Source organism: Euprymna scolopes, chromosome 10 (genome assembly GCF_053919585.1).
Source record: "Euprymna scolopes isolate OS-2025 chromosome 10, ASM5391958v1, whole genome shotgun sequence".
NCBI lineage: Eukaryota > Metazoa > Mollusca > Cephalopoda > Sepiida > Sepiolidae > Euprymna > Euprymna scolopes.
The window spans coordinates 133,570,379-133,581,789 of NC_136491.1; the positions used below are offsets into that span (position 1 = coordinate 133,570,379).

Sequence of the window (11,411 nt, forward strand, 5' to 3'; positions counted from 1 at the left end):
TTCAACATTTTTGAATTAATTTCAGGTATGATTAAGCTGCTAGCTCTGTCATCAGGTACACTGCTTGGAGGAATATTTACGTCGAAACTGAAAATATCTGCACGAGGGAGTCTCGCCATGATCACCGTGGTGCACGTTCTCTCCGGCTTCATTGAAAGTTTATATTTAATCGCTGGCTGCGAATTACCTCCAATTGTTGGACCGGATACTGTTCCATTCAGGTAGAGTATGTTAGTAAAAAAAATAATTATATATATATATATATATATATATATATATATATATATATATATATATATAAAAAATAAACATAATTAGTTCAGACTTGTAATTTGGCACATAACCCACAGAAATATAAATCATTGCAGAATCACCATTTCAGTTAGATCAGAAAGTAGGCCAGGCGTATTGCCTATTGGGCAACCCTTCTATAATTCAGTAATTAATGATTAAGTCCTGCAAATAAAATTGAATTTGGAATATTTACTTTTTAAATAGGGGGATCCTTTTTATATATTAAATTACCAACTGTTAGCCTGATTTGGAATTTCTTAGCAAATTCCATTGTGTCTAGACGCATTGTAATATTTGAAAGCAGATATTTAAAACGACACTTTGTTATACTGGTTTCTGTTTTCTTTTATCTTCCCTAGAAATCCAGCTCCTGCCGAACACATGATGCCAGAATGCGTCACTTCCTGTTCCTGTGATGAACATCGATTTCTTCCGGTTTGTTTTAATAACACCATCACTTATTTCTCCCCTTGTTTTGCTGGTTGCCAGGATAAAAACGGAACGGTAAGAAAAATCACCATTTTCGATTATTTAAAGATACAATCGTCTCATAATGCTTATAGTCGCAACTTATATAACATTAGCAAATGCTTCTATAGAAAATAAACTTATAGCATTATGTTTAAGACAGAGACGATTAACACAACGGACAAATAAGAAAAAGGCATTTTCAAACACTTTAAGATCTCGAGAATTCAACGAAAAATTATCTGAATTATTCGAACTACTTTTCTGAATTTTCTGAATGAGGATTGATTTTTCGTATTATTTTGTTGTTTATGACTGCTGTTATCATCTTGAGTGTTATTTTTACAACATTTCATCGCCTGAAAAAGTTGGAAGTTACATCGCCCGAAACGTTATGAAATTAATACTCGCAAGTTGTTAAACTAACTAAACTAGCTTCATTCAATAATTACAAGAAACCTTCTCTACCAGCTATAGCAATGGCCAACGACTCTTTATCTGAGAGTACGTCTTTCAAGCTCCTTGGCCTAACGTTCACAGGAAACATTAGTTGGAACAATTATATTGAAAACATTGCCAGGGCCGCTGCGAAAAAGGTAGGCTCTCTCTACCGTGCTAGAAAACTACTGACACCTGAAAGTATCCTGTATCTCTATAAGGCCACTATTCGCCCATGTATAGAGTATTGCTGTCATATTTGGGCTGGTGCATCCGCTACTAGTCTCTCGCTCCTTGACAGGGTTCAAAAGAGAGTCGCAAATCTGATAGGCCCTGAACTGGCATCTAAGCTTCAGCCTCTGTCCCATCGACGGAACGTTGCATCCCTCTGCCTGTTCTACAAGTATTTTAATGGTGAATGCTCTGACGAACTGCAAGCACTTGTGCCCCCACGACATGAACACCCTCGACAGACCCGACAGGCTGCAAAATCCCACCCCACACTGTAGAGATCCCTAGATGTAAAAGATCTTTCTACTCCAGTAGTTTCTTCCCCAGAACCGCTAGACTTGTGAATTCCATTCCAGGTCCCTGCTTCCCCAACTGTTCTGACGTGCAGAAGTTCAAGTGCAACGTGAACCAACATCTTGCTGCCCAAATCCCTACATAGTACCCCAGTAGTTGTTACCCCTGATAGTAGCCCCCTACACCAAAGTGGCAATGTCTCTTGTTTGGGGTGAAAATGTAATAAAAAAAAACGTTGAGAAGAATAGTCCGAAGAATCTTAATAATACGAATATTCGAACTACTGTTTTCTCGTATTATTTGGATTATTCGGACGACTGTTTTTATTTTGAGTGTTGTCCTCACTTCATCCGATAGAACCTCCGACTTTATTTATATTAGAATCTTTCTGTCGAATTCGGGTTCGTCGCGTAACGGATAAGGTAGTGACCAAAATTCGGTTCTAAGTGACACGAGACATTTTTCTGGAGATGGAAGATTCAATTAATTCAGTGCAGGAGATGCTAAGAATACAACTTCGAATTATGCAAACTTCTACCAAGTTATGATGGAATGCAATCATGCTACACCAATGGATTGAATAAAGCATGTCATTCGACATTTCAGTGCAGATTTCTATTTAACAAACGATGCTATGTGTTCGCAATATACACTGAAAATAAATCAGAGGTAACATCGGCCAAAACGTTGTAACACTCAATATGAGAACAATAGTCCGAATAATACAAATTATCAATCCTCATCTAAAAATTTCAAAAATATGTACTCATCTCGTTTCTTATATTCCCAGCGTTTTGACCGATAACATTTTCGATTTTTTTGAGGTGAATGTTTTGTGACTTGGAAATTTCTAGTCGGAATTGAGAATATTTGCCGTCGAGTTTGGAACTTGTACGCAATTTCGAAACGAACCATTTATTCAATCAACATATAGATTACTGCCATTTAGGGAGCTATTTCTTAATGGTTAAAAACATTGGTTAATAATCTTCTGGAGAGTGAAGGTTATATCCTTAATATAAGATACTCAACAAATGTTGAAAGAATGAGAATAATCTATCCCCATACTTTTAAGGAAATCGCTTCATACAAGGAAGGAAGCCACTTGATGTAAGGAGCGAAAAACTTCTTAATTATAAATGTGGAAGGGATAGAGTAGGGTCTAAAAACAGCAAGTCTTTCTCCTTGCAAGGAACATCGGTCATGGAATGTGAGGACTAAAGAATAAAATAAGAGAAGCAAGAGTTACAAAGCTGCCGAAAGTAAAACCAAGGTCAACTTTCTACTCTCCTTTAAATGAAGGCTTCAATTCGAAATACCATTCAGATTTCCAGTTATTCATAAAAGGTATTAAATTCGAGTAGAAGATTGCCAAGTTATAAAAAAAGATACACGTGAAGACAGCTAGAGGGTCGATCAGCCGAAATCTCATGAATGTAAGACAAAAGATATGAACAGTAATTTTATAAATACAGCTTATCAATCATAAACTCAAAACTTACGAAACCGATTTATATTGAAATTTATCTTAAACATGTTTATTTTAACCAAATCCGATTTAATTTTCTATCGAAGATGTACACGGACTGCAAATGTTTACCAGCCGGAACAACAGTGGCCAGTGGAATCTGTGACACCGGTTGCAATTCACTGTATTACTATATCGCAATCGCCACGATGAATGCGTTTATTGGAACAATGCTTATCGTCCCTACCTATATAGCCAACTTAAGGTAAGATGTCTATTATTTCGAATTTTGTCTGATTTCTTTTGTAAACAAATCTAGATGATCAAAAATACTTGTGGAAAATGAGTGTTGTTTGATCTATGAAACCTGATAGTAGAACAAAAGACTACACGTCTGCTACGACAAAAATACACAATAATCCCCCCACTATCTTACAAACATTAGGTCGCTTGCTCAGCGACCAAGAAAATTAATCTGCCTGCCCAGAGATTTGCCTCTAATTCCAGTTTAGACCCCACAAACCAGTTTCCCAAATTTCCCGTTGCAGGCAGAAACCATAGTCATAGATCTGAGAATGGCCCCTTCTTATGTCCATGACATCATAAAAAACCTACCCACCTCTAAAGCATGTTGGTCTGATCTCATCCCTGACATACTAATTAAGAACTACTTTGCTGAGCTAGCCTGTCCACTTCAAACTCTTCAACAAATGCCTAACCTAGTCTTGCTTTCCTGATAGCTGGAAAACTACATCCTTTGTACTAATATTCAAGAATAATGGCAAAAGAACTGACCCTCTCAATTATCGTCCGACCAGTTTCCTGACCCCTTCGCTGAAATCTATGAGTCTTTAATTAATCAAGCACTAGCTCACCATCTTGTAAATGCTAAACTTCTTTCTGACCAATAGTAAAGACAGATAAACCTGTTATACTGCAGACATTTTAACTGTCGTTTCTGAACGCATATACTATGCACTGGATAAGGCAGGGGAAGCGAGAGCTATAGTCCTTGAGATATACAAAGCCTTTGACAAGGTCTGCTATGAAGTGGTTGTCTCGAAAATTGAATCATATAGCATTTCTGGACGAATACAGAGTAATCAGATACTTCCTAGACGAGAAAAATTCAGGTTGTCTTCGATAGCCATACATCTAAACAACGTTGGATTCTTAGGACTATTATTCTCATCTTGAGTGTCATTTTCACATGTTTCGGTCGTTGTAACCACCGACCTTTTTCAGGCTGATAGAACGAGAGCACGCTACCCCTGTGAAGTAAAAAAAGGGTTCCGGTGGAAATTCCGCCCAAATTCTCGAGTTCGACAAGATACACATGAAGAAGGTTGGAGATTACATCGACCGAAACGTTACGAAAGTAGCACTCAAGATGAAAACAATAATTCAAAGAATCCAAATAATACGAATAACGAATCCTCATCTCAAAAAATTCAGAAACGTAACATGATATTAATACAAGTTAATACAGTGATCGATCTTTGGAATTTGATTATTCTTGATATTCATAAATGCCATCTCTGAAAAAACTGTGCCTCATATGGGTATATTTGGTGATGACACTACGCTCTATAATAAACATAAGGGAAGAAACTTATATATGCCTTGGCACTGACAGAAATACTAGCAAAAGAACATCAACCTCTAGTGAAACTGGCCGCCAGTGGATGATAATATTTAATTCTACTACGACTAAGTCTCTTTCTTTTAATAACTACAAAACCCCTTCCAAACCAATAATTGTCGTAGCAACATCCTAACTCGAGAACTCATCTTTCGTACTTTATTCATAGGCAACATAAATAGGAAGAAACACATAGGGAGTATATATTTACAAAGCCATAATTCGCCCATGCATGGAGTATTGTTGCCACATCTGGGCTGGAGAATCTATCACTAGTGTTACGTTGTGGGATGGTGTTCATATATAAATGTGTGGTTGTGTGTCGTGTTACCAGTTTCTATATTGTGGGGTTCTTCACTATTTGAACCCTAAGTTATCGTGTTGCAGTCTATTTACATTTCGTGATCGTCTGAGTATGTTGCGTGCGTGTATCAGACATAACATAAACACATATATTTCGACATACCTTATTAACTTTTCAACTGCGTCGTTGGTCTTTTGGTCCATCTGGGAATTTTATCTGTTCTTGGATGGAAGCTGGAACCTGTGGACGAATGCATTTCAACTCCAAGACGATGGCTGGTTTTATATAGTGATTTTTATTACTTCGCAGGCGTGAATACGGAAGAATGGGAAGTAAATATCTTTGCTTGGGTGGTTATTTCTTTAGTCTCCATATTGAGATACGTCAGCTCCCTCCTCGGTGAGGGGGCACGATCTGTTAAATCGTCCGCTCTCTTTGACGTCCTTTTTCCAACACATCTATTTTCTCAGCTTACTAGAACACATGACAACAGAAATCTACTTCCGATACGGGTTAACTCTTTTCCGGTGCAGCTTGTCCAGTTTACACCTCAACATGTTTTGACAACTTTTATCAAAACATAACTTCAAATCTCATCTCGCTCACTTCTATTTAGCTAGCTAGCTAGATACATTGATTGATTGAATGATAAACAGATACAAAGATAGATAGAAAGCTAATTTCTCTTTTGTTCCACAACTATATAACACTAATCTCTCACTATTAGAGTCCAAAAAGAGTTTCAGATCTAATAGGTTCCGCACTATCGACCAGGCTCCGACCCTTGTCTCATCATCGAAATATCGCATCCCTGTCCTTATTTTACAAGTATTTTAATTGAACGTGGTCTTTATATATATATATATATATATATATATATATATATATATATATATATATATATACATTGTGTGTATGTATTCGACTCTATTTCGTTGTATGATGAAAGAATAATAACGAAACGTATGTAAAACAACCAAGAAAAGAATATAGGCTTTCGTTTATATTACAAATAAAATAATTAATGTTAAAAACAAAAAAAAATAAAATTATAATTGTGGACTGATTCAATTCTGTGCCATTAGAGTGTAAAGTTATGCACATGTCATATGTTGAAGTTATGAAAATATATGCATTGTAGCTAAGCGTCCCTGTTTTATTTCCATAGTAAATAGTCAGGCTTAGATGCATAGAATTCAAAGCATTCCCTTTTTATATGTATAATGTTTTTAGTTAATTTAGTTTGACAATAAGAGTTATTATTAAAATCTCCCAGGGATTAATGTTTTAATTAGCTAATGTCAGGGGTTTTCTCAAACAAAGTCCGACTGACTATTACTTCCTTTTCTATTGTATTATATTGGCGTGAACCATTCTTTTGTGAACGTGTCTAATTAATAGGTGATTTTATACTGACACGTAAGTGCTTTGAAAAGCATTTCCAGTTGCCGGTTGGGTTTTGTTTATTTACTTTTTGTGTTATGTATCGTTATTCTAAATTAGATTTTATTTTGTGTATGCGGTTGTTTGCTATTTCACTTCTATAGTGTAATAGATTCGGTAGATCTTCAAAATACCATTTAGGTCTAATCAGATTTTTTAAAACCAGATATTGCGACTATAAAAGAACATTCAATAATAAAAAAAACGCGGAATACAAACAGGACCAACGACCCATTACTGGGAGATTGTAAAAATCCTTAGCTAATTATCAATGTGTTTCATACGAACAATTTACATTTGAAAAATAATCTTCACGCGTAATTTTTTTTAATAGTTTATAACATTTTTAGTATTTATGTTTCGATCATTTTATTTACAGAATCGCCGGTGATGAAGACAAAAGCCTGGCAGTTGGGATGTCAACTTTTTTTAGTTCCTTAATAGGTATGTATCCTCAGGTATATCATATAGAAACATAGAATATCACATAGAAACATTGTCAGAAATACGACAGAAATAGTGTATATATATTTAAGAAAGTTTTAATAAACAAATAGATACATGAAGTAAGAGCATATAAATTATGAGTTATCTCCCCCTTACGATCGTTACTATTTAAATAATGTAAACCACCATTGATAACAACTTTAATTAATTTAGGCGAGGATCATATAAGTGTAAATATCTAAAAATATATATATATATATTACAAAACACAAGTACATAATACATACCCCTCCAGTATACAACATATCCGTACAATCTCATCTCAAAAGTTTTCATTCTGAATCCTGAAAATATGGCATAGCCCATTTTGTCCGTTCATGTGACTATAACCACATGGAAAATGTTTGTATAAAGTTCGTCTTTTGATTCCGATTTCTCCTAGTCATTTTCCAGACTTTTGTAGAGTGTTCCTAGTACTCCTAAATTTATTGATAATACAGTAGTTATATTTATGTTATATATTCTCTTCAATTGTTTGACAAGTTTTATCTATACGTTTGTTTTCTGCTCCTTAACCGTGTGAATTGCTGGGATGACAAAATTTACTACTTGGACATTTTATTCTTTTTGTTGCATATTATCATGTCCTGTCGTTTTATTTGAATAAGTTTGCCGTTTGTATTTTAATGTTCTTATATACATTCGTGAGCAAAAAAAAAAAAAAAAATGGGCCAAACAAATTTTATATATTTTATCGCACTAAATGCCATGTTGAACAAAGAACAATTGAACAAGGAAACTTAAACGAGACTAATAACACAGAAAAAGACATTTACTTTAATAAATGCTTAGGATGGAATCGCATTCCCTTTTGATTTCTTTAAAAGATCAATCCTTTTAGACATGCTCTCCACTAAAGTGGAACACTGTGAAGAGGAGATGCTATTCCATTCACTTTGCACAGCTTTCCACAGTTTGTCATTGTTCGAAAACGTTCTTTCATCCAATGCACGAGATATTATGGACCAAATATTCTCGATTGGGTTTAAATCGGGGCTTCCATCTTGCCAAAATATCACATTAATTGAATTATCAGAAAACTATTTTTTGTGACTTTAGCAGTGTGTGCAGAGGCATTATCGTGTTTAAAAATAATGTTCTGAGATATTCCCAGCCTCTGGATACTTGGTAACAGTCCTGTTTCTAATATTCGAATGTATTCCTTTGCATTGATTGACTTCTCACATCTAATGTTCCCCAATTTCTGCTGCAGTAAAAGTTCCCCACACCATTATCTCTCTATTCCTATGTTTAGCTGTCATTTTCATGCAATTTGGTGAAAATCTTTCTCCAATTCTTCGATTACACCATTCAGGAGCATCAATAACAAGACAAAATCTTGATTCACCTGACCAGAAAACATTCATGAACCAGTCTGTATCTTTCTTGCCATAATACGAGAAAAATCTCTTTCTATCATTGATGTTTTTCTTAGATAAAAATGGCTTCTTTGCACACCTTTTAGAAGAAAATCCCATTTCTTTCATTCGTCTAGATTTTGTATATCTAGAAAGAGAATTTCCAGCCCCTGTTTTGAATTCTTTGCTATGATCAACATAAGTTTTCTTTTAATCCTTCAAAACAGTTAATTTAAGTATGCGGTCGTCCTTCAAAGTGAATACTCTAGGGCGACCAGATCCAGATTTTCCTTTTGCCAAGCGTTCGACTTCGAAACTTTCATCAATTCGCTTCATATTTTCACTTTTTCTTTTCTTAAAATATCAAAAATATGCTTGTAAGTCATTTTGGACTGCCTTGCTCCTGCAATTCGTTTTTTTTTATATCCTCGCCAAGATGCGGTTCTACCATATTAAGAATTAAGTTTTCCACTTATTATTATATGCTATAATAATAATGATCAGCAAAATAGAAATTTTCAGTTAAAAAAATTCATGGAAAAGTATTGAAAAATCGATTTCTTACTTCTTTCACTCTTGGCCCAGTTTTTTTTTACTCATGAGTGTATGTCTGTTATACATTTAATTTCATTATTATTATTATTATTATTATTATTATTATTATTATTATTATTATTATTTATTTATTTATTTATTTATTTTTAGGTTGGATGTCAGGTCCAGTGATTTTCGGAATGATTGTCGACTCCGCCTGCCTTGTATGGAATTCTTCATCCGAGGAACGTGGTTTTTGTACTTTATATGAAAATAGGAACTTAAAGAATTACATGTTCATCACCCGAACGGCTTTGACCTTTGCTGCAGCAGTGCTAACGTTTCTTGCATTTTTGGTTCAGACGCGCGATGAGAATAAACAGAAGCGTCAGACTGAGGGACAAGAAAGAGCTGAAAAGGAATTGGAAGTTTCTGCATAGAAATAATTAAAATATGATCCATTGCCATTTTATCATTAAAATTAAGAATCGTCCAATCACTTAAGTTGAGCTATATGCATCTTCATCAACCTTCAAACGCATCTATACAACTATGGGCATTAGAGTGATGCATAACTATGGTACGTTACTCGGGAGGTTAATATTTATTTTAAAACGACACGTGTTTAATACTATAAAGATATGCGCTCGGAGTGGTTATAATGCAGCGTATTAATCGCCCAATTTATTGCAAATCTTCTTGGATTATCATTCAATTTCGTATCATCATAATCGAATAAACCATCTTCAAACAATATTACCAGTAATTGCTTGTAAATCATTTTGTAATTGCTTGTAAGGACAGAATAGTTAACAGCTGCAAACTGAACCCCCCCCAAAAAAAAAACATAAAAAACCCAAAACTAACAAATAAGTTATTGGAAATACAGTATACTTTTTACGGGTGGAAACTCTATTATTATTTATTGCAACATTTACGGTTCTGAATTTTTTAGATGAAAATTTATTATTTGTATTATTTAGATTCTTCAGGCTACTGCTTTCATCTTTAATGCTATTTGCAAAACCTTCGGTCAAAGACTCGTGGCGCAGGGGATATAGTACTTGGTGAAATTGAGTTGTAATATTTAGATTCATGGAGATTGAAGGTTCAAGCTTCAATGCGGGGGAGCTAAAATACAATTTCGAATTACTTAAGAATTCTACCCAGTCATGGCTGACGGAGTAAGAGCATGCTACACCCATGGATCAAATAAAGGATTCCGTTCGAAATTACGTGCAGATTTCAAATTTCGACAGAAAGTTTCCCGAGTTCATGAAGATATACCCGAGGAAGGTAGAAGGTTACATCGACCTAAAAGTTGTGAAAATGACACTCAAGATAAGAGCAGTAGTCCAAAGATTCTAAATAATACGAATTGTGAAATGTAATTTCAATAATAACTGCCTTGTTTATACACGAAAAACAACAATGACCGCTGAGATTATTTCTTAACTTCGCTAAATTAAGGTGATTACGTATGGTTTCATAAACTTAGGATTGACGGTAGATAAGTATCTTTTCAGCGTAAAGTAAACCGAAGTTAAGTGGTTGTCAGTTCCATGTTCGTTTGTCGATAAAATAACTTTCGTCAAAAACAAATTTGGAAATAAATAATAAAAACAGCTTCCACAAATTAAAAGTATAAAGGCTGGCAAAGTATTTAAGTTTACTTATTTTGCAACAAATTATTTGTTGTATTTACTTTTTGTCGACTATTGACTATTGTTATCTTGTATAGAACAGATATCCAAGATGCAAACAGGGATTCCCGAGATTTGATGTCAAATTAAGGACTTGGTTGAGATAAATCGGCAGACAATACGAATGAAAATGTCACTTCTGTACAAGTACTTAAAAGTGATGAATCTAATAAACATAAAATGGACATCCCTCACTTTCTTATTATTTTCTTCTTCATTTTTAAAAAAAAGATGAAGAGGATGAGAGCGATACTTACGACTTGTGAGCTCAGCGTAGTGGATATTGTTGCCTACATGAATGAAGATTAGTAACTGATATTTATAAAATGGGAGTATGACGGATGGTATAAGGTTATTACAAATCTATATATTCAGGTTCGGTCATTCACTTCGTGAAGTCTCATTTTTGTTATCAAAGGGATCAGACCATTATTTCTTTACTTCATCCAAAATTAGATACTTTTTGTTACTAGACCTTGTTGGGCAGGTCGCTTAAAGAACATTTCTTCTTGCAACCCTGATCGTTGCCTGCTCACTTTTGAGTATAACCCGTCAACCATTTTGTAATATATTGCTAAAAAGAAATAAAAGTTCTTCCCTTTCAGTGACCTTTCTGCTACATAATTTGTCATCCAGTTTCTCAGTAGGGAACAGATCCTTCGACGGATGACAATAGTAAAAGTCAAGGTTGAGGAACGGCTGAAGCTGTGCCACGGAGATAGGGTGA

At 34.8% G+C, this 11,411-nt stretch overlaps 1 protein-coding gene across 1 annotated transcript; it reads left to right on the top strand.

Moving 5' to 3' along the window:
- Window positions 1-659: 659 nt before the first annotated feature.
- On the top strand, window positions 660-9,477 carry LOC145286424 (solute carrier organic anion transporter family member 2B1-like). The gene is made up of 4 exons (XM_080135344.1): window positions 660-798; window positions 3,301-3,458; window positions 6,962-7,026; window positions 9,153-9,477. Exons 1-4 carry the CDS (start codon window positions 676-678, stop codon window positions 9,419-9,421), a joined length of 615 nt encoding a protein of 204 aa, XP_079991470.1. The 5' UTR covers window positions 660-675; the 3' UTR covers window positions 9,422-9,477.
- The last annotated feature ends 1,934 nt before the right edge of the window (window positions 9,478-11,411 follow it).